Source organism: Thermobia domestica, chromosome 2, assembly GCF_964235325.1.
Source record: "Thermobia domestica chromosome 2, izTheDome1.hap1.1, whole genome shotgun sequence".
Lineage (NCBI taxonomy): Eukaryota > Metazoa > Arthropoda > Insecta > Zygentoma > Lepismatidae > Thermobia > Thermobia domestica.
In genome coordinates this window covers 182,517,144-182,542,632 of record NC_137455.1, presented here as the reverse complement: position 1 = coordinate 182,542,632, position 25,489 = coordinate 182,517,144, and the positions used below count along the sequence as shown (strand labels likewise).

At 36.9% G+C, this 25,489-nt stretch overlaps 1 protein-coding gene across 7 annotated transcripts in view; it reads right to left on the bottom strand.

The window, feature by feature from the left end:
- Nedd4 (E3 ubiquitin-protein ligase Nedd4) overlaps positions 1-16,931 on the bottom strand; it is a 123,932-nt gene extending 107,001 nt beyond the window's left edge. For all 7 annotated transcript variants that reach the window (XM_081748175.1, XM_081748177.1, XM_081748181.1 and 4 more), the window contains exon 1: positions 16,722-16,931. In XM_081748175.1, coding sequence (XP_081604301.1) covers positions 16,722-16,775 — 54 coding nt within the window. In that variant the 5' untranslated portion in view covers positions 16,776-16,931. The remainder of the gene's footprint in view (positions 1-16,721) is intronic.
- Positions 16,932-25,489: the final 8,558 nt, after the last annotated feature.

Genomic DNA, 25,489 nt, shown 5'->3' with positions numbered 1-25,489 from the left:
CTTTGGAATCTGCAGCATTCCCTGAATGATGTTAAGTTAGTTTTAAAAGATACCTATGAAAACCACGTGTCACAATTTTTTGACCAGAAACCACAGAAGTTCTATAGCGACAGGATTACAATACTGCCAGAAAAATGGCAGGTCTTTGAACAAATTAGTACACCTATGGTTTCATAATGTTATTTTCAAATCACAATAAATGTATTCTTAATTTTAACCTCCAAAGACTCAGTACTTTTTAGACACCCAGATATGTAAGAGAAAGAAACTACATAAGTGTTCACACTACTTTCAGAAGAAAACAATTTCCTGTAGCAGAGCTTACTGCGGAATGGTTTCAAATGTATGACAGAGAGATGGGATAGTTTGCTGCACCATTAGCTGATTTTCATCCAACTGTTCTGGATTATAATCTGCGTACTTTACCTTAGGGAGTGTCAAATTAATATTTACAATTATTCGTAGTTATCTAACACGTTACGTAGCAGAGATCTATCGATGCGTAACTCGAGAATAAGAAAACACATCAGTAATTTCGAACTACTTGAGACATAGAAATTACAAACCTAATATAACTACAAATCAATCACTGTTCGAAGTTCGCTTTTGAATTTTGTGGATTTTTTTTTTTTTTTTTTTTTTACGTTAAAATATGTACAGATGGTTATCAAAATAATGGAAACACCTGTAGTTTGAAACACGTAAGATGTGTGGGGTGGTAATACTAAAGATGTCTGTGCAGTGCCTGGTTGTTGTTAGTAGTGTGCTCGTAGTACGTCAAAGGCTTATGATGAGACACAAAAACGCACAATAGTCTGTCTTCTACCTTGTAATCACTGTAAGTAAAATAAGTACTTAAAGTAAGTTTAAAGTCTCCAAATATATAAAATCACTTGTCTTCGTAAGCAAACGTTAGAGTTGGTTATTATTTGTTATTTTGACTCTTCCAATGTTTCAGTTATGCACTGAAGACCAATTATTCCCGATGACAGTTTTCTAATAATAATAATAATAATAATAATAATAATAATAATAATAATAATAATAATAATAATAATAATAATAATAATAATAATAATAATAATAATAATAATAATTCTAAATTCATTTAAGCTTGAAACTAGTGGGTCAGAACTTAATGTTAACCTTTGGAAAAAGTCCAAATCGATTTTCTTTTGTGTGTGTGTGTGAAGCCTTTTCTATATTTTCTAGTAGCTGAGTAAGAGTAAGAGATTGAGAGTGGGTGCGCTATATTGCAAAGCTCTTTTCTGCACACGTCATGTCTACAATTTAGTACCAAGTCCGCCGTGAACGAAAATATAAGGTAAAAAACATACAAAAACAGTGAGAAAACTACTAGGGTAAAATCAGTAACACAGAGGGATATTAATCTTTTGCCGGGGTTATGCATCAAGGATAAATAAGGGCTCAAGTTAATATGAAAAATAAAAGAAGTCAAATACTTGTCGAGATTGTCAATTGAACTCGAAACGAAAAATGCGTTGACAATAGACAGGAGACAAATACATAGGAAGAAGCAACAAATGTCACTGACTACAGTAAAAACACCAGGGCAATGTGGATAGAACATGAAAGTGATGAAACACAAAAGCTTGAGAGATGTTCAGTGGTCATCTTCGAGCGGTGTTGCTAAGTTTGCAGGTATAGCAAAAGTCAGCTCAAAGCTGAGCATAATGAAGATAAATCCACAAGCAGATGAATATTTTGTCTAGCTCAACAGGCCGCACACAATGGTAGGTTCTCGCCATGAAGTAGAAATCTATGTGTTAAATGTAAATGCTCAATGCGAAGTTGAGTAAGGATACGTTCCTCCTGCCAAAAAGATCTTGAGCTGGTGGTCCAGACAAGTGTAGGTTTGAGCACATGTAATTTATTACTGACAGCCTGGTCCTATTCGAGCTGCCAGCGCTGATGCAACTGAGCAGTGAATGGCGAACGAAGATCAGTACTAGGTACGGGGAGATCAAGTTTTCTTCCTTCATGGAAAGCATTTTCACTGCCTGGTCTGCTTCTTCATTAACAGCCATGCTAACATGGCTCGGAACCCAGCAAAATTGTAACTAACATTCCTATACTAATAATCTATGACATGATAGGAGGATTTGACGGACGAAAGGAAGCTACTCACAGCACTCACGTCACAACAGACTAGGATCCTGCGTATATGACATGCAGAGACATAACGTAAAGTTTGTGAAATTGCAACCAGTCCAGCAGTGAATACTCAAGAAAAGATGTGTAATTTAAAACCATAAGTGTACGCAGTTGTAAACAAATAATTTTTTTAAAAAATCCGACAGAATCAGCAACTTTGGAACAATCAGTATAAAAGACAGCAAAGTCTTTGGAACTGGTGTAAGAGAGACCGAATATATCAGGGGTAGTTTATTCATGGTTAATATGAGAAGTGTGATAGACTTCGGGATTACATATTACATATGGTATTTTGCTTTAGTTGTTGCTTTTTTGATTAAAATACCCATGTTTTTAGTTCATCTTTGATTACCTAGGGCACACGTTGAAGCGCCTGTGAGTGGTTCGATAATTTTGGCGGGAGTCTTATTGAAACTAGGAGGCTATGGACTATTGCGTATTATGTATTTTATGGAAAATGTGACTGTAAATATAAATTTAATTTGATTTGGTATTAGTGTTGTAGGTATTTGATCAGTTAGATTAGTATATTTGCGGCAGGTTGATGTAGTCTTTGATTGCTTATTCCTCTGTTGCCCATATGGGCTTAGTGTTAATGGGGCTAATAACGACGGGGCTATAAGGATTTAGAGGTGCTCTTACATTAATGATTGCACACGGCCTATGTTCTTCAGGATTATTCTGTCTTGCAAATATTTCTTACGAGCGCTTAGGAAGCCGAAGATTATTAATTAACCGCGGGATGTTGTCTTTTAAACCAAGCATGGCGTTATGATGATTTTTACTAAGAATTGCTAATATGGCTACACCTCCTACATTAAATTTATTAGGAGAAATAGTCTATTGAATCATGGTTGAGTATATTAAGCTTAGCTTTACTTTCTTTTATCAGAGCTGCTTATAGATTATATTCATATACACAACACGGGATACCTTATTCTAATTTATATTCTTGTTGAGGTGGGAGCGTGCGAGAATACTTATTATTAATGTTACACTGATTGCCCTTAAATTTATTAATCATTTTTGCGGGGCCGAGATTTCTATGATTGTAGTTGCTTGAGTAGTTTAGAATAAAATTTTAGCTTGTGGAGCTAAGGAAGGTTTAATTACCCTCAGGCCGTGGTTTGACCTTTTGCAATTTGTGTGACTAATTTTTTTTTTTTTTTTTTTTAATACAATAAGTGTTTTCTTATTTGTAATCGGCCTGAATTTTTTAATTAATAGATATAGTGTATTTATTGAGTGAGAAGTTATTTCTTTTAATAGAAATAAAATTATTATGACTCTTTTACTTGACTGAATATTATTTATATTTATAAGATTCGTGCTTTATATTTCTAGCATAGTGATTTATTATAGTGAACAATATATAGGTTCTGAGCGGTACCTTAACCGATTTATTATACTTGTGCTAATATTTGTTCTTTCAATAGTTTTGCTGATTATTTCTCCTAACTTAATTAGAATCCTCCTTGGATGGGATGGATTAGGATTAGTATCATATTGTTTAGTTATTTATTATGAAAATGTCTGATCTTATAACGCCGGCATATTAACGGCCCTTTCTAATCGAATTGGAGACGTAGCAATTTTATTAGCTATTGCTTGAATATTGAATTATGGTAGCTGAAACTATGTCTTTTATTTGCATAGAGTTTTGAGTAACAATGAAATAGTAATTATTTCTAGCTTAGTTATTTTAGCAGCAATAACAAAAAGTGCACAAATTCCTTTTCCCGCGTGATTACCGGCGGCGATGGCTGCTCCAACACCAGTATCTGCATTGGTTCATTCTTCTACTCTTGTAACTGCCGGGGTTTATTTGTTAATTCGCTTTAGAGATGTTTTATTAAATGTATATGCAGGAGATGTATTACTTTTATTGTCAGGGCTAACAATATTTATAGCAGGGATTAGTGCTAATTACGAGTATGATTTAAAGATTATTGCATTGTCCATACTAAGTCAGCTCGGCCTTATAATAATGATTTTATCTATAGGATTCCCTGTGTTGGCTTTTTTCCACCTACTAACACCAGGGGCGGATCCAGGACCGACTTCTGGGGGGGGGGGCGGTGGGTTGTCATACTGCTACTTTTAAGGGCTCCAAACTTTGAGATGTGTTTTATTTATATATAAAAAAATAAGAAACTTTTCTCTTCTGGGGGGGCGATCGCCCCTGACTAACACATGCCTTATTTAAGGCACTACTTTTTTTTTTATGGGCGGGAGCGATTAATTATGGCGTGGGAGACACACAAGATATTCGTAGAATAGGAGCACTTATAGGTCAAATGCCTCTTACTTTATCTTGCTTGAATGTAGCTAATTTAGCACTATGCGGGATGCCACATTTTAGCGGGGTTTTGTTCTAAGGACTTAATTTTGGAGGTTTCTTCCTTATCTTCAATTAATGTAGTTAGTTTTTTCTTGTTATTTTTTTTTCTACAGGCTTAACTGTATGCTATTCTGTGCGTTTAAGATTTTATTTGACGGGCAGGGGCTTTGGGGGAGTTAATATTCATTCTATTAGTGATAATGAAGGTTGGACTATATGTAAGGGAATATTAGGGCTAGTAGCAATAGCGATTTTAGGAGGCGCAGCACTGAGTTGATTAATTTTTCCTAGTGTTAATTGTATTGTTTTACCTTTACATTTAAAAATAGGTGCTTTACTTGTTAGAGTAGTCGGCCTATGAGTCGGTATTTTATTATCTAGTTATTCTATTGGCCAATCTTTAATGTATGCGAAGTTTTATTTTAGTTCTACAATAATAGGAAGTATATGGTTTTTACCTTATCTTTCAACAAATTATATTATTAAATTACCTTTACATGTAGGGGGAGTATATTACAATAATATTGATCAGGGATGAAGTGAATATCTTGGTGCTAAGAGTATGTATGACAGCTTTAAGGACGGTTCAATATTAATTCAACAGTCACAGGACAATTTATTTAAGATGTATTTATTAATCTTTTTAATCTTTACTATTTTTCTTTGTTTCTTTATGTTTGTATATTTAGGTAGCTTATATTGAAAGCATAGTATTGAAGATACTAAGAAGAGAGTATAACTCCCTGAGAAGAGCACTCTCTTTTTTTACCATGTAATATTGTTATACTAAGGGGGTTACGGTGATTTAATGTTAAGAGATGTTAACGGTCTAATGCGCTAAAGATAGATAATGAGAAATGAATGAAATGGTGGAATGAAGAAAGTGGAAAGAAACGGGAGAGTCCCGAGAAGGTCATAACACAGATGTCAGGAGTTACACCAACGGTTCAAGAAGAAATACAGAAACCAATTATTACCCTAATGTTACTCACGAATGTGCTGTTCAATGTAATTCTTCAGATATAAGCCAAGATGTCTTTTTAAACTAGATTCAGCTGGGTGGAATCGGGTAAAACTCATGCCAGCTAATGACGTATGTACTAAGAATCCCAATGAAATGAATCGATACCTAATTCTGAAACAGTGTAAAAGAAAAAGATGTACAAGTCCTGAGAAAAATACTTATTTCAATGAACTATCAAAACAGTTTTCTTATGGTTCAACTGCTGTAGGAATGACTAACTGGAAAACATATGAGAAGAATGGAAAAAATAATAAAGCAGAAGTTAATCGTATGTCATATGGAAACTGTACAGAAAAAAGAACGAGAAGTGGAAAATCTGAAATTAGTGGGTCGAATCCATTATCTCAAAAAAAAAAAAAAATTATACCCAAAGGAAACAGATAATATGGGAATGTCCTCGAGTAATAGACAGTCAAATCTTTCAAAACTCGACACGACAATTATCAAAGAATTCCCTAGTTTTACGATGGATCACCACCCGGAAGTCAGTACATATTTTAGCTCACTCCCGTAACTACTGCGCAATGAAACGTTACATATTATAAATATTGTACTTTGAGATAGAGTAATGTTACAGCTACAGCACAAGATACTGATTCATTTGGTTGTATCTCCTGATATCGAAAAATGTAACAAATAAAAGTAAATATTTGATTCGTTTTACAATGAGCACACAAGATGGCACTTGGTGTTAGATCTTATTAGAAGTGCTCCGCTTTATGAAATGTATGTTTGTATGTGTAAAGTATTTTAAAGTAACGATCTTATTACGAAATAAATATATTGTTTGACCGTTTTTCGTGTTATGTTTCACATTTTATTTAAATATTAATTTACATTTAAGGAAATAGATTTTGAGACGAAATTTGCGCACAACGCCATAATGCGTTGTTGCCAAATTTGTACTTTTACTGTAGTAGTCACAATAAGAAAATTCCTGGATTCTAGCGTTGCAGTTCGAGAAGCAAGATTGCGGTAAGGGTCGAAAACTAATTTTTCCATTAAGTATCCATGCAGAATTTCATGATTACTCCCTTTATTATCTGGCATCAGTAAACATTCTATCTGGCAACGCCGCACTGTTCAAGCAGCGTTTCGCGTAGCACAGCGAATACCTAGTGATCCACCTTAAGCACTGAACATAAGAGCGATTACAAAAATACTGAACGAAAATCTTATCACAAGGAGGTAGCCGTTCAAGAAATGAAGAAAATATAGGTGCTAATAAAGAAAGTACAAATTTATTGAATTTACAAACTAAAGAAGGGATCCAATACAGAAGTAAATCTACAATGAATCAAAATGATTCACATACTCCAGAGAACAATAAGAAAAAACACGAAAGATAATTCTGAGATTCAATTCTTGAAGATCAAGCCAACACAAACAAAAATATAGTTCGAGCATCGAGCGGTGTATGTAGAACTTCCATTGTTACATAGTTCACGCGCTGAAACCAATCTTCCAAAAGGAGGTGCACTTAACGATGAAACTGGAGATAGACAGATTATGAAACTAGCAACTGACAAACAAAGGAATCGCGAAAGTAAAAGAAAAAAGAGAGAAAGTAATAAAATGTTAATTAATTCACATAATGGGGAAGCAGGTCTCATAGCGATCTGGTCTCTTGTAAATAGTTGAAAAGTGACCAAAATCTCATGATGCCCCTTTTTTCTTTGTCAATTTCTCCATCACCTCTCTCTTTGTTTGTTGTTTTGTTTCACTTTTTCTTCTTTACTTCTTCTTTCTGAGCTTCCTCCTTTCTTAGGTTTTCTAAGTATGCTTTGCAGTTACGGTAAGCAGACTTAGCAGACGTAAGAAGCTTCTGAGTAAGTGGAACCAGTCCTGGCCTATTTCCGAATTTCTTCATCTCAGACATTATATTTAACTTAGCATTGAGAGTTCTCAAAGCCAGGAAATATTCAAATTCATCACCTACTCTTAAGAAGAACATACAAGAAGCATAACACAAGACGAATATGATGAATCACACAAACGCGCACACACATAACGTTGAGCGGAGCGTTAACTATTACGAGAGAAAACTGAAAGACTATTATGATAGAAGAAAGAATAGACATAGAAAGGTTCTCAACCCGACCTTAAGAGTTTAAACATCCACTAACCATCCACTGTGCTTTAGAAAGAATAAAAGCTGACTGTTTCACATGTAGCAGCAAGCTTTCAGAAGAGTAATGAGTAATGTCCGGAACTGTATGTAATTACATATTTATTCCCTCATATGTAGGTTCGTCAAATCCTTAAATGTTTGTGATTCACACCTGTAGGATGCTTCAACTCAAGTTTCATATTACATATTTCTATGGTTTCTACATTTTTTTTTAATACATAAAACTGTCTTAAAATTTTGCGTTTACTGAAATTTTAATTTAAAATAAAAATAATAAACTCTCCAACTGTGCAAGGCTTGCATCTAGATTCAATTTTGTCATGTCTATCTTTTCGTTTCTTTACCGAAAGAGAAATAACTCTTCTTTTTTTTTTCTTTTTTATTTGTCAAACTATGTTTCGCAGAATTTTCGCCGATAACAAAAGAAATATAAGAAGAAACAAGTAAAAATCCTCCCTCCGGGGTACACTAGCAGTGCCCTTTATTCTCAACTTTGGAGGAAGACAGATCACGTGCCTGACAGGCGACTGCCCAGGAAATTCCTAAAATGAATTATATTTGATTGTTATCGGAGGTCGGTCGGGAAAAAAAATGAAAGCAAATCCTGCAATTCAAGTTAAAACTGTATGCCAGTGTGCTTCCAGGAATTTACTGCAAGAGTTCGTTCCAAGAAGCTGGCAACAATGGCAATATCATAGCAGGTAACCTAAGCTTTCAAAGAACTTCGCTTGTTCAACTGAATGGCAGGAGGACAGTACTCTAGTATTGCAGTTGCAAAACACACGTGTTCTGTATTGACCGTCGAAGTTAGAAATGGCTCCGGTTGCCTCAACTTTATCCGCGAAATTGCGGTCGTGGGTAACTATCGCTGATGCGTTTACTACGAACGGTAAAGTGGTGTTGTGCCAAGTGTGTGGTTAAAAAAAAAAAAAATAATAATAATAATAATAATAATAATAATAATAATAATAAAGATGTTCAATGAAATCTCAGTTAGAACAATATGTACGAAGTGCACTCCATGCAAGAAATAAAAATTTTCGAACTGCAAGAAAACAAGTACTCTTGACACAAATGCATCAAGATACTTCAGTGAGTGAGTTTTTCAAAGTCTTGTGCCAAGCAATGATAGCAGCAAACATTCCTTGAAACAAAGTGTCAAAATACCATGCTTTTCTGGAGAAGTACTGCGGGCGTCGAATTCCTAACGAATCCACTCTTCGAAAGTGTTAACTCGAAGTTTGTTATAGGGAAGCTATAGATACCATTAGGGCAGAAATAGGTAGTTCATATATTTGGATTTCTGTGGACGAAACAACAGACGTTTTGGGACGTTATGTAACAAATTTAGTGATTGGAAAGTTAAGTGAAGATGCTCCATCTAAATCCTATCTTATTGCGAGTAAATTGCTGGAACGCACGAATCATTCCACGATTGCTCGCTTTGAAAACGATGGTCTTAAAGTGTTGTGGCAGGGAGGAGTTGAGGAAGAAAAAGTCCTTGTTCTCTATACAGATAGTGCAGCGTGCATGTTAAAAGCGGCTAGAGCACTTACAGTTTTTTACCCTCACTTAATTCATTTCACCTGAATGACCCATGCTCTTCAGCGTGTTGCTGAAGAGGTGAGAGACAACTTTTGCCAAGTAAATCAACTAGTTTCTTCCACGAAAAAAAAAAAAATGTTTGTTAAGGCGCCACAACGTGTTCAAGTTTACAGAGATCAACTGTCAGACGTGCCACTTCCTCCGGAGCCTGTGCTAACGCGATGGGGCACTTGGATACAGGTAGTAGGGACATTTCTACAATGAACATTTTCAAAAAAAAAATAAGCCCGTTGTTCATTCATTTTCATCGGAGTCTGCTGTGTCAGTTGGCATTGCTCAGAAACTGTTTAAGGACTCAAAAGTAGCGTGTGATATCGCATACATAGACAGCAATTTTGGTTGGCTACCTACAAGCATTAAATAGCTAGAGACTGTTAGGCGGCCTCTTCCGACATCCATGGAAATCATAGAGGATGCAAGAGACTGCTGCAAGGTGTGTGTGGAGATATAGGAGAAAAGAAACCAAATGCAGTGCTGGAAAGAAACCCAGGTTACGACAGCCTATTGGTAGTGTGTGATATTCTCAGTGGTGAAACAAGAACCCCCCTACTACATCCCCCTGTTGAAATACGCTCCTGTTACCTCATGAGATGTGAAGAAACTATTTTCTGCATACAAGAATATTTTATCCAATCGCCGACAAAATTTTACTTCTGGTCATTTGGAAATGCACCTTGAAACCCATTTTGCAACAACACACAGTTGAACTGCAGGTACATCTTTTGTAAGTACTTTAATTTGAATTAAAAATGTTCATTAGTGGAAATATTCTTCAATCTTAGTTCAGCTGATATTGCTTAAAAGATATACGACTGCTTTCCCTGCATGAAATAAATATATATAGAACAATACATTTCGTCTTAAGTTGCTTTTAGTATTTAAATTTGTATACTGCGTATAATTCATTTCAAGATTGGGCCGTGGTGACGGATGCGCATTTAGTGTAAAAGCTTCCAGATTTGAAACGGGACCACACCACACCACATGAGATTTATGACGTACAAATGCCGTATGCATTGCTTTTCTCGGGGCTTTCCTGTTTCTCTCTAGCCGATTCACATCTTCCTTCATTCGCGTCTGATTTTTATTATCTTGCAATCAGTCATGTCGGTGACGTATGGCTGTCTCAACTGTTTGTGCATTTCACTTCATTGGGGGACTTGTATTAAGCAGGATAAAGTGTAGTAGACTTTCCTTTTCATTTTCATAATTCGTTTAAATATTGGATACTCATACGCGTGTTAATATTACGTTTTCATAAATATGTAACATACGTAATATTACATATTCTTATATATTACATAGGGTAAGTGTGCCTAAAGTCAGCCGTCTCCAGTAGTCAGCCATTTTTCAGTAACAAGCAATTAAATAAGCATGCGGTAAACTGTTACCAAACAAATAGTCAACTAAAACCTAAATCAGAGCTCCAGTAGTCAACCTCATTTGTTCTGGCCTAGTGTGACTTCTCGAAAAGAAAAATAATCATTTGAGGTCTGCTGATGCAAGTGAGCAAAGTGAGCACTTTGTTAATAAAAAAATAAGGAAGAAGCTTTAATTCAAAGTTAAGTTAAAACTATATTCTTGTAAAAAAGTACGAGTTATTGCTTTCTTTGAAGCATGAATGTATGTAGTTTGTTAAAAAATTCGTGGTTCTTGATACAAAACAAGATATTGCTTAGAAATAAGGGGGGCTGACTACTAGAAATGACCCTTGACTTCATTTTCCAGTGGTCAGCCCCCATTACTTTCAACGGATGCATATATTCCAGTAGTTAGCCACCTATTATTCATTCAATATAAATGCACATTTCTACAACTGAGACACTTGACTAACACGTAGAAAACTTTGATCATAGGCCTAGGTTAGTCTTTTAATCTAAGGTAACTGTGACGAAATAAGGGATATCAATATCTAATTGATTTGATAATTTAAATTAATCCGCACAATGCCGCGTTTCTGCATGTTAATTCCAAGGTTGCAACTGCTCTTTAACTATTATTATTATTATTATTATCATCATCTGGTCCGTTCCTAGAGTTTCCTGATTGCCAAAACAATACAGAATAATCATAAATATTTACATTCTAACTCATGCTTCTCATTCAGTGCCTCATAGCCTAGCTACACTTTCTCATAGTAACCCACTTGCTTTCTATCAAAACCTAATTAAAAACGCGGTTTATCTTTTTATAAGTAAATTCACGCACAGATACCTGTTAGCCTATCTTGAAGAGAGAGAACGGAAACCAAAGAGTCATAGAGTCATTTCATGCATTCTAATCAAAGATGACTACCTGGCAGGTGTGAAGTTATTGAATACTTGAAATCAAATCTTCATGAAAAACCAAATAATGTTGAAAGTCTTCTTCAAGAAATTAAGAGGACTGCTGGCAATAAGGAAAATATGTGTAACAGTTTAAGAACGCGTGATTCAGAGTTTCTTTCAACCAGTCCAAAGACATTTTCCACTGGAATAGATTCAGTGTCAAATGATTTTGCAACCAGGTGCGTATCCAAAGAGTCTTCTTGTTCTACACCAATGAACACATATAGGACTATTCTTCTGTCCGAAGAGGCTCGATCTGCTACATCTGTACTTGCTAGTGAGACATTCGATAATCTTAGTCCTAGAACATACCAGATTTCCGCAATTGGACTTCTAAAGCCTACAAATACATCTGCGATATCAGAAATAGACGTCTGACTCAAACCAGAAAACCAACACATCCGTTGTGGCATCTTATGCTGAAACGACGCAATATGAATGGTCTGCTTCAGTTTCTACAATCGGTAGAGCCATAAATAACTTCATATGATCTCAGAAGAAATTCAAAGAGAACCTTCGTCAGACATTTCCATATCACCTGCCTTTGATCAGTGTCTTTTCTGGCCAGCTCCAATCAAAAACAAAACTATCACAAATGTGCCGAGAGAAAAAGTTCCAAGTGCGATATCCTCCCAAGAGTGGAGAAATTATCAGATGCTAAAGAATGAAAAGAAAAGAAAACTAGAAGAGGAACGCTTAAAACGAAAAAGGAAGAGAATAAAAAAGAAAGGAAAATCTGCAAAAGTCAAACTGAAATAAAAAAAAAAAACTGTCAAGCCAAGTAGCGCTAGTAGTTGGGAAGACGAGATGCAAGAAGTTGTTGAAAGCCGTGTAAAGAGTAAGGTCTAAGAAGAATTCATAAGTGACATTGAGGGCGACACACTTAAGTATATTGGATGTGGTTTTTGTGATCACTGGTGACACTTGAAATGCACGTGCCTCAGTGAATTATCGTACGGAGAAGCTACTAAATAAGTGTTTGTGTCTCCTGAATGTGCCTTAATGAACTTCACATTAAAGGATTAATGTCATAGCTAAGTATAAATATCAATGTAAATATAAATAGGCCTATATATTAGTTTCAAATAGGCCAGTCTAGGCCGAGGCTCATTTTTCGTAGTCTATGGTAAGTACAAGAAGTCTTTTTTCCTATATCGCAGTAGATTTTCCACGTAATTTTTCTCTGTAGGAACTCTGAGTGCAATATAATTGTCCCTTAATTTGATAACTGGGAAATTGGTTTCTTAAATTCCATTAAAAAGTCAATTCTATAGTGTGGCTGAGTACTGGTTAAAGTAATGGCTGACCTTTGGTTTTCATAGGCCGACTACTGGTTATTTTAGGGTTTCTGGTATTTTCTTTTACCTGTGTAATTATTTATGAAAGATTTCCTATGTTAGCTACACAAACGTACAATTTAAACTCTGCTCTTTGTAATGACATATGCAGTAAAATTTATTAGTAAAAAATGAATTTTTTTATACTTTAACAAAGTTGAAAATCTCCTTAAATGGCCGACTACTGGCACATTTACCCTATTTCTTACATTTTTAAGCGATTTTTGATAGATATTTATGTACATATTTAGGGGGTTAATATTACATAAAAATCCGGACTCTAGCTAATGAGTAACAAGTTTCTGCCGTTTTCCATTTATTTTTAATATTTTTCTTAGAAAACTGCCAATGCTAAACACAAATCACACGAGAAAGTCACTTTACCTCACAAAAAAGTAACTTTTAGTTAAAAAAGTGACTCGCTATGAGCCCTGGGAAGGTAACAAACAAGATATAGCTAAAAGTGTGAAAAGTAATAACGACGTACATTCTGGTAAATCCCTCTGGTTGCGTAACATTGATGGACTGATGAAATGGTCTCCTTCGAAAGATACAAGAAACTGATGGATGCTAATAATCAAAAACAATACCGCAGAACAGAATGTGTTTCTGAATACGAATATCTCGTGTGAAGCTTAAAAGTGGATGCACTGATGAATAATTCGTCAATCGCAGTCAACAATTCAGCATGTGTTTCTTTAGAATGTATTTATTTAATTTTACTGTAATGGTAAAATATTTAAGACAATAAATAATTAATGTTCTAAATATCACATCATTTTAGTTTTTAAGTATTTATTGTCTTTCTAAGGCAATTTTCCTTAAAAATAATTATTACATTTAAACCTAATGAATGTTTCTTTTTGAAATCTCGAATAATATGTATGTTTGTTGGATGTTTACATTAAAAACTTATCAATTTAGCTACGGTAATTAATCTAATAAAATAGAAAATTAATAATATATTAAAACAAGGAAAATAAATATTTATCAAAGCTTAATTAAAAAAAACAAATATATTATGTTTACATGTATTTCATAAATTGTTACAAGCCAATGTCCATAAATTATTTATGTACGAGGTGCATTCCAAAATGTCCATTTCTATCATTGTTATTATAAGGTCAGGAGGTTCTTTACATAAATTGTATTAAGAAAGTTCACATATACAATTTATGTAATTCCCTATTGCTCAAACGCCCGAATATAATAAAAGAAAAGAAGAAATCGTAATTATAATTATGTAAATAAACACATTATTGTTATAAGATCCTCAAATATACAGATATAAAATTGAGCAGAGAGAATATGTAATCAAGAGGTTTCCAACGAAGGAATCTCACAAGTATTTGATTTAACGAACCAGGTAATATTAAGTAGCAAATAGTTCTCGTTTTAACCAAAATGTGCTAGGTGTCCACTACAAGCTAGTATTATATCTAATCCCAATCAAGGCAAGGCGAAGCAGCAGAATCCACGCGAGGACGCTTCCGTAGGAAATAAACAATTAGCAGAGGCGGGTATGAGCAAAAGGAAGATTTCTTTCGTTTAACATCTGCTAATATAATATGACTTTTTTCAACATGGTTGAAAGTAATGCCATTGCTCTTGTTTGTGTAAGCATACCCTGGCTTTGTGAACTTACCTCTCTCTATCTTTCTCTCACTGAAGTGCTCGTGGCAACCTTGAAAAAATGAAATGAAATGAAATCCTTAAGTTTAACGTCCCACGGTTATGCCCGCTAGGCTAAAGGAGACGGTGACAATGAGAAATGAGTGAAATGGTGGAATGAAGTAAGTGGGAGGAAACGGGAGAATCCCGAGAAAACCCACGAGCACGGTGTTTGTCCACCACAAAGTTCACACGGCGCGAGCTGGGATCGAACCATCGTGGCAACCTTGAATGATTTATTAGTCTCTCGTCTTCCCAACACAGTTGTAATTTGGTGACTACTACCTAGAGTTGCCAATGAAGGCTAAAAGCGCTGTGTCGATCAGAGAAGGGGGAGGGAAGAGAAATTTCACTGTCACCAACAGAAGTACAATCCAAACGATTTAGAAAATGGAAAAATAAATCCAAATTCTTGAGTTTTTACGTAAGACCTACTTGTACTTTGATGCCCAGTGATCATTTTATATATGTATGACGTTCTCAATACTTTCTAGCTACTACTTCTGTTAGGGATTATAGAATCCTTCAATCCCTACTGACTGTGGTGTGAGGTATGACTTTATATGAGATGACAATTGTGAGAAAGGTAAGCAAAGTATTCTTTCATTATCATTATAAGCCTAACGTTAAAAGCCGGAGGGTAGGTCCAGAAAGGTAAATACGTAAAATTTACAAGAAAGAAGAGATGAATTGCTTATTTTTTATAAAATTTACGCTCACAAAAGACGTATACCGTACTGGTAATGTGGAATTTTCAAGTGTTAGAAGCAGGGCGTTGCTTGTATTATTCTGAGTGGAGGCATGTTGACCTCAGACATTATAGTATAAGAAAATTCAAAAATGATAGTTAAACGTGATGAATGTGACATTTCGATTCTGAGTTTTATATGTTGGTGAAGAAAACTTTCTTATTTTATATATAAATAAACCCATCCATAACAAGTTTGGAGCTCTTAAAAGTAGCAGTATTACCGCCGACCGCCCCCCCCCCAGAAGTCCGTCCTGGATCCGCCCCTGTACCTAGCATTTGGTTTGTGTATCTTTAGATTAGCTTTTATGGCATATTCCAGTACGAAACTGACGTCCAGACTTCATTACAGACCAGATAGTTTGTAGGTATTTTCTTTCTTTCTTTTTGATTTGATTCTGAGTTTAACGTCTCTTTTAGCAGTGAGGCTATATGAGACGTGACCTACAGCTTAACGTGGAATTCGAATAATAGCCGGGAATAGAACCCGGGTCTCCCACCCAAAGGCGCATACAATAACCGCTTAGCAATGAGGGAGCTTTATCATTCTATTTATTTTCTTAATGTCCCACCTTTATGTACCGATACTTTGATAAGATGTATCATAATGGTGAAATAACAGAAGTGGGATGAAACGAGAGAAACCCGAAAAAACCCCATGCCCATGTTGTCTGTCCACCACGAAGTTCACTTGGCGGGAACTGGGGTCGAACTAAGAATCCTACACGCACCAGAGAAGAGAATACACCACTGACCTAACAACGCCCCTGAATTGTCTTCCATGAAGCTATTGGCGACATAACCGCTTAACAAGAATTAACTACTCTTGCCCAAAATCAATCACGCCGTAATAAAGCCGTATTACATTAGCTATTTAGTGAAAATTTAGCGATTCCTCATAACAAATGTTATAAAAGAAGCAAAATGACTGCTGTGAAACGTTTATGACATACACGAAAGGCATAAAAATCAACAATTTAAGCATCTCTAAATTCCATTACAAAATTCCTTTTTTAAAAAAATACGACAAATTCTCATGACAGTATGTACACATTTCGTTTTAACAGAAATTTCATACACATTACGCTCGAACTACCTCTGTTCGGAATAGTTACGAAACTCATTCTAATACTTGGAAATTTTATCAAAAAAACACGTCAAACATCTCCCTGACGTCTATCCACTGCTAAGTCATACGACTTTTTATGTAACGTTTACAATTCTTAAAGTCTGATTGTAAGTACATCCCTGAATAAGTAATCAATTAATTTGCAACATGACATTTGCACTAATTAGCTTTACTTCCTGATCATTCATTCAGTTAACAATTATGCAACATCGCAGTTAACGTAAAATACTCACCTGACCATCCAAACCAGACTGTGGAAAATATCCATATTCTCTTGGCCCTGCCATGCAAAACACTGTAACACAACAATTTACATTAATTTATCAATGTAACATATCCTTCATTTCCGATATTCCTCTTTTCGTAGGTTGTCCCTCTTCTGTTTTATCGCAAACACTGACTGACTACTGCCAGTGCCAAGAATTGTTCCTCAGGGCTGCCAGACCTACAGTATCAAATCCTCGAATATTTGTATGGTTTTCTTGGGTTTTTGTTCGGTACTTATTGTAATGTTTTACTATTGGGCACCTTCCATAACAGTATGCGTCAATCCAACGCAAAATTTTGGATTAGTTTTCGATAATTGGCTTAGTGGTTATAATGATTTTTTTTTTTCATATTTTTTGCGTTTTGTTCCTGTACGCAGAATTTTTTGAAAACTGGTACAGAATGACCTCCTATGTATCGGCTTTATAATTGCTTTGAAATGCATCTCGTTTCTTATTTTAATATATAAGAAACTAGATTTGGAATGTTCTAACTCAAGGAGTATTTTGTTTTCTTAATTTCTAGAAATGTTTTCTTTCGTTTTTTTCATACATAGAGATCCAGTGCGTCTGCGCTAGCCAGACTTCGCTAAGACTCAGCTCAGGACCCGCCTCCTTTAGTGCAATTATATTGAAACTAAATTCTGTTTGCATGCACTATGATTCATTTATGATCCCGAATTTGGAACTGTAAAACATCGCAAAATAACTATTCTACAATCATGTTCTAGAAACTTATTTCCCAGTAGCTCTATATATTACTCTACCAGTGGCGGCTTTAGCGGATAAGCCAGGTGGCACAAACCTATCCTTTCCACTACTTATATTAATGGTAGATAATTATTTAACAAATAGCACCAATCACTGTAAAAGTTATTTCTTACTGTCATTAATCAACCTGTTGTGTATATGTACCCATCCATAAACGAGGGAGCGGGCCTACCCAAAATTAAAATCTTAAAGCCGTCCCTGTATCCTACATAAGATTTCAGCAAATTAGTTATGTGCTGTATTCTTAATCTTTTCGGGCTCTTTGTTTCCAGCGTATACAACAAAATTTACCATCGGCGGATGTGAATAGAAAGCATTATAAAAGAAATTAGTTAGATTAACTTTCAAAGTATTGATAACCTTGTGCTTAGTCGAATTGCTAAAGCACGGAAGCTATGTATGCAGGATCTTTTACTCCCCATGGGAGCACTAAACTTTTCTAGTGCTGATTCAGCATCATGAGGCAATTAAGGAGGTAGTAGGCTCTACCTGAATTTAGAGGTATCGAACTCGGTCCATGAAGTTACAGATACTAGATCTCGTATCACCCAGTTGAACGAAATAAATCTGGCAGAAAATTGTCCTTATTGTTGGGTTGTACCTTAAGAGAGTTTAGTACTTTCTTCTGTCTATTAGTTAATTCCATCGGCATTTCAATACCATGCAACTAAAGAAAATAAGACTCTTTCAGGCGATCTGGCTCAAATTGCTACCAATGATCTGGGGTTGCTAGATCTTAATTTTTCCCGTAAGTTTTTGCATATTTTTGCAGCGTTACATTATATGTTTTTATTTTCTCTGTAAAACGATTTCTTCAATTTTTAAATAAATAAAAGAAATAATAACCCTGAATACTTTTAAAATGATTTTTTTTTATTTTAAACTGATTTCTCACACGCTGTTAACAACGTAACCCAAAGATATAACTTAGTGTTTGGAGAGAAAATGCAACAGGTTGATTTGATTTGATTTTAAATTTCGCATCCCTTTTAGCAGCGAAGCTAGAGGTACCTAGTGACTAAACAGTTAGTGTACGTACTTTTAACGTAGGAGACCTGGGTTCATTTCCCGGCGGGAGCTCATGTGATTCGGATCACACGTTAAATTGTAAATCCACGTTTCATACAGCCTCGCTGCTCATTTTTAAAATTTTGATTTGATTTGAGTTTAGCGCCTCTTTCAACAACAGCTTGGCTACAGGATACGTGGACCCACAGCTTAACGTGGGATCCGAACATGAGCTCTCGCCGAGAATTAAACCCAGGTTTCCCATGCCATAGGCGCTTACGCTAACCGCTCTGTAACAGGTTAAGTTCTTATCTTTTACCTAATGTCGCCCGGACCTTTTGTTTAAAGTTAGCTTGGTTTTAGCATATTAGCCTTAAGTCTCTGTCTTCTAACATCTCAATCATATCGCAGTTTCGATTGGTCGTAATATACTGATGTGAGGGGCAGAAGCTAGTGAAAACTAATAAAAGAACTCCAAATGGTTGTGAATTTCGATATCCTGCAGGGATTTTGTAGACGAAAGAAACAAGTGGAACTGTTAAGAGATAAATCTCTTAAATTAAATAAAATTAAAAGGCGCCATAATTTTGCGTAATATACTTGTTTGGTTGAATTTGAGTTTAGCTATCATTTCAGCACCAAGATTATATGAAATAAGAACCTACAGTTTAACGTTGGACCCGAACCGCATGAGCTCTCACCGGGAATTGCAATATGTTATTTAGTGTTTTAGTGTTGCAATATGTTTAATGAAGCTGCCCCAGTTTGCAATTAGAACTGCCTTACACTACGATCTTAAACCATACATATGTTTGTTATATGTAAGTTCCGAATATCGCATATCTTCCTTTTTTCTCTCTCTGAGAAAATCTGGGAATCCTAATATATCCTAATATTCTTGGAGATGTAGCAAATCTCCGTACTTGCACGTGCGTAGGAATTTATTTCAGGAGGTGTTCAAAGCTTTGGGGGCCCAAATTCAATATGAAGATAAATTATAATAAATTTATTTTAAAATTCCTTAAATTATTTTAGATTTTCACAAAAGTATGGATTTCAGGGGGAAGATCTGGACCCCCAGGATCCACCAATTACATACGTTCCTGTTCTAATAAGCATGGGTCAAAAAAACACCTCGTTAGCGTTATAAGGTTCCGAAAACGACGGATAATAAACTTAGAAGCTCCATAGTTCGAGAACTATGGGACTCATTTAGGGATGCGCACGAGTTGAGTCTAGTAGAGATCTTGACTTGTCTCTAGAAAATGTTGTCTCGAGTCGTGTCTCGACTCGACTCGAATTCGAGAAGAGACATCTCGAAATTCGAGTCGATACGAAATATACTAATTAAAATATACGCACACACCAGCTAGACCATTATGACTACCTACCTAATTGTCAGTATGTCCACATTTGGCACGGATAACAACGGCGACGCGTCTTGGCATGGACGCAATGATCCTTGGTAGGTCGCTGGAGAGACTTGGCACCACATGTGCACACACGGGTCACCTAATTACCTATATTCCGGGGAGGGGTAATGCGTTCTAACATCACATTTAATCACATCTCAGATGTGTTCGATTGGGTTCGAGTTGGGGGGCCAGAACATCACTTGGAACTCGCCCCTGTGATCCTTAAACCACTCCATCACACTCCTGGCCTTGTGACATGGTGCATTATCTTGTCGAAAAATGTCTCATTCGTTGGGAAACATGGTCGTCATGAAGGGGTGTACGTAGTCTGCAAGAACTGTGCGATACGCCTCGGCCATCATGGTCCTTTGCTCGAGCTCACCAGACACATGGATGTTCTCGTGAATGTTCCTCAGAGCACAATTAAGCCGCAGCCAGCTTGTCTCCGCCCCGCAGTGCACACGTCAAGGACCTGTTCCCTGGGAACACGACAGATTCGCACCTTCCCATCGTCATGATGAAGAAAGTATCGGGATTCATTAGACAATGCAACACTCTGTCACTGCGCCAAGGTCCAGTGGCGATGGTCACGTGTTCATTTCAGTCGTAGTTGCCGAAGTCGTGGTGTTAATATTCGCACATAGATGGTTCATCGGCAGCGGGGCCCATCATTAGGAGTATTCGGTGCACTGTGCGTTGAGACACACTTGTACTTTGCCCAGCATTAAAGTCTGATGTTTGTTCCGCCCCAGTTCTCTGCCTGTTTTACCAGTCTGAACCGCGTACGACGTCCGACATCTGTAATGAGGTAGAGGGCGCACAACCCATCGACGTTTGGACGTCGTTTCCCCTTGGTTTCGCCACTTGTTGAAGACACTCACCACAGCACTCTTCGAACACCCGATAAATACTGCAGCTTCCGAAATTTTCGTGCCGAGTGTTTCTGAGTGAATACTTCCTTCAAAATAATATATAAAATTATAGAAAGATTTTCGAGATGTTCGAGTCGAGTCGAGAAATGCGTTTTGTCTCGACTCGTCTCGAATTTTACAAAGTGTGCCTCGATTCGAATTCGAGACATGTCTCGACTGGTGCGCATCCCTAGACTTATTGTGATAGTGTCAAGAAATTACACAGAAGCTATACGTTGTTTCACGTAACCTGATAGGAAAAAGAAGAAGTTTTTCCCCCACCACGCTCAAGTACAGGTGAATGTTGGTGTTCCGTCTTCCACAATCAACCCCCGCACACGGAAGTATAGAGTGTATCTAAATGTGTCTAAATAATAAATTAGAACTTTGATAATAACAGTACGGTACGTATTTTAAAACACTTAATTATATTTGCCTGTATTGGTGAGGTAAGTAACACGTGTTATTATAGTGGGAATTTTGTTGAACAGTTGTACTCTTTATTTTCCTTATTTATGCCACTCGGGCTTGAGCCATAATGCTGGAATTGCAAGGGATGGTAGGGTTGGTAATTGAATGGGTGTTTACTTATTAATACAATCATTTCATAATATAAAGTCGAAAATCGAAAATGAAATCTTTTTAAGTTTTATGTCCCACGATTATGCCGGCTAGGCTAAAGGAGACGGTGATGATTGAGAAGTGAATGAAATGGTGGAATGAAGAAAGTGGTAGAAACGAGAGAACCCGAGAAAACCCACGCACACGCTGTAAAATCGAAAACCAAGTAAAATATGTATGGGTACATTATCAGAGCGTTAAGATGGTAACAATACAACCTGAAATGCTAAAAATAATAACACTTCTCATTTCCTCACTTATTAACAGATATGAACCAGTATCAAACATTTTAAACAAGAGTATGCCTATGCATAAAAAGTAATAAATAAATAAAGATTTCAACCCTACCAATCCACTACACCTCACAAAATCCCAACGTGTTTCAGATTATTAACGACGACTTCTAATCCGATTTTTCATAGGAAAGGAGATGGAAAAATGTTACTGTACAGGGCTTTCACATAGGGGGTCCCGGGTTCGTTTCCTGCTTTTAGTACACAAATATAAACTGTTCGAATAATTGTGAGGGAGTTAAAATGTTTATAATCCCAATCATTCAGTGTTCGAGTACACATTAGCATACAAACTATTAAAATTACAAGCTGGTTAAAATGTTAATGTGCAGGGCTTTCACATATGGGGTCCTGGAAAGCCAGGGAGTCATTTGAAGACCCAAAAGGGCCCTGGAACCATTGGAGGGGTCCTGGATGGGGTCCTACACAGATGCACTCTTCTCATAACCATTTTACCAACGAGCTTTTTATACGCTTACACGTATTTAACAATGAGTATACCTTGGCAAACGGTCCAATTAAAAATCATTACGAGGGATTAAAAGATACAAACCAATACATAAATAAGGACAAGGTCCTGAAGGAGTCCTGGAAGGTCCCTACAGAGGGGCTACAGGGACCATGTTTTAACAACTAATTTTATACACTACCTAGGATCGAAGCTGGAAAGTCAGGAAACACTTTAACAAGGAGCTTTGTGTCAAAGCGAAAAAACAAATAATTATTACGTTCACACAGTGTTCAGGGCAGCATATTTTTGAGGGGGCAGGGGCTTTACGAGGCCCCTGGAAAACCAGGAGTCATGTACCATGGTCCCTACACAGGGGCACTCTTCTGACAACATTTTTAAAAAAAGGCCCTGAGCAATACAGAACACAAACCAACACATAAATAAGGACAAGGTCATGAAGGGATTCTGGATGGGTCCTGCACAGGGGCATATTTCAACATCAAGTATTTTAATTTTATTACATCACAATCAGAGATTGTTCATCGAGTAAATTACGAGCGAATTAAAAAGATACGAATAAATAAAAGATTCTCAAACCATAGGGGCCATGCTCGTGCGTGGACACACCAAAGGTCATTCAACTTTTCTAGGAAAACACTCAAACCGTTTAGAAATCATGACATACTTTCTTCTCATGTACCACTTAACGTTACACACTTTCTATATATTATAGTAATTAAGATAAATACATTAACAAGTCAATAACAAGTACCGTTAAGGCGGTAAGTCTTTCCCTGTACAAATTAAAAGCATACTACTTAGTTTCACAATAAACTTACATGATCATGTTGAGTTTTTTTTTTTTTTTTTTCTGTGGACTGTATAAATACATGATAAACAGATCCTTCAACTAGCAGAGAATTGAATCTATGTCTCTCATTTGTCATTGGTTTCGCTGCAGTACATTACCGGAAAAATAAATCATTTCGGCAGTACTTAATGGGATTATGTGAAAACTAAATAATAGAAGGGTTATCACGTTCCAGTATCTCCTTTAAAACACTTTAAGAAATGCTGGTTGTCTCGGCAAAATAATTCCCAGAGCTATTAGGCTAACGGAAGCTTATGGAGTAACAAACACAAGAAAGTGGACATATTCTGTGAGTTTAGCAATAGAAGATAACACAAAATGCGAAATAATATTTTCAGTTTCAGTGTGTGAATAGCGTTGCGATATCATCATATGAATCAGCATTACTTCCAAGATCATTGTGTCAGTAGCATGGGTGGAATTAGGAATTGTCGGCTGGGGACAGATGTTTTGGTCCGTCTCGGACCTGTGGACCAGGTCTTAGTAGGTGATCATCTTATACGTGACATTTTTTGTCAAAAATTTAGGGGGGCAATGCCCAGATGCTCCCCCTATATCTCCGCCCATGGTAAGTTGTTATATTGCAGAGGCTACTAAAAAAAAGCTCTACGATTGGTTTGGTTCACTCCTAATTCTGATAAGTAATGTTGCTCACGGACAAGACAAGAGAACAGTTTCATGACAAGACAAAGCTCTTTCAATACAACGAGATACTCTTTCCGTGAGGGGACTCCAAATTCGCGACAGCCTTTCAAGACTAGACCCTTTAACCTTTTCTCGTAGACTTTTTATTTTTTGTAGAAGCGTATTGTAAAGCACAAAAGAGCGCTTGTTATTGATCCAGGATTAATAGGTTCTAGTTATACACGTACACTATGTGATCAAAAGTATCCGGACACCCCCCAAAACATGAGATTTTCATATTAGGTGAATTGTGCTGCCACCTACTGCCAGGCACTCATTATCAGCGACCTCAGTAGTCATTAGACATCATGAGAAAGCAGAATGGGGCGCTCCGCGGAACTCACGGACTTCGAACGTGATCAGGTGATTGGGTGTCAATTGTGTCAGAAGTCTGTACGCGAGATTTCCACACTCGTAAACATCCCTAGGTCAACTGTGTCTGATGTGATTGTGAAGTGGAAACGTGAAGGGACACGTGCAGCACAAAAGTGTAGGCCTACAGGCCGATCTCGTCTGTTAACTGACAGAGACCACCAATAGTTGAAGACGGTCGTAAAGTGTAATAGGCAGGCATCTATCCAGACCATTACACAGGAATTCCAAACTGCATCAGGATCCATTCCAAGTACTATGACAGTTACGCGTGAGGTGAGAAAACTTGGATTTCATGGTCGAGCGGCTGCTCATAAGCCACACATCACGCAGGTAAATGTCAAACGACGCCTCGCTTGGTGTAAGGAGCGTAAATATTCGACGATTGAACAGTGGAAAAACGTTGTGTGGAGTGACGAATCACGGTACACAATGTGACGATCCGATGGCTGGGTGTGGGTATGGCGAATGCCCGGTGAACGTCATCTGTCAGTGTGTGTAGTGCCAACAGTAAAATTCGGAGGTGGTGGTGTTATGCTGTAGTCGTGTTTTTCTTGGAGGGGGCTTGCACCCCTTGTTGTTTTGCGTGGCACTCTCACAGCGCAGGCTTACATTGATGTTTTAAGCACATTCTTGCTTCCCACTGTTGCAGAGCAATTCGGGGATGGCAATTGCATCTTTCAACACGATCGAGCACCTGTTCATACTGCACGGCCTCTGGCGGAGTGGTTACACGACCATAACATCCCTGTAATGGACTGACCTGCACAGAATCCTGGCTTGAATCCTACAGAACACCTTTGGGATGTTTTGGAAGGCCGACTTCGTGCCAGGCCTCACCGACCTATATCGATACCTCTCCTCAGTTCAGCACTCCGTGAAGAAAGGGCTGCAATTCTCCAAGAAACCTCCCAGCACCTGATTGAAAGTATGTCCGCGAGAGTGGAAGCTGTCATCAAGGCTAAGGATGAGCCAACACCATATTGAATTCCAGCAGTACCGATGGAGCGCGCCACGAACTTGTAAGTCATTTTCAGCCAGGTGTCTGGATACTTTTGATCACATAGTGTATCATTCTTCGTACTTTACATCTCTGTTCCAGATTTATGCCCTGTCATATAATTCGTTAATAAATAACATCAATGATGACACATTTAGTAAATAATATTATAAATTTGCGTAAGATATAACATTTAGTTAGTTATTCCTTTAACCCTTAAAATAAAAGTTATTGAAGCATCTATGAAACAATATGGAATATAGCTGGAGCGGTAGCTTGGTCCTGTAATTCAGCTTTCTTGGAGGCGAAATAGTGTAGTGGGGAATAATCTATACTGT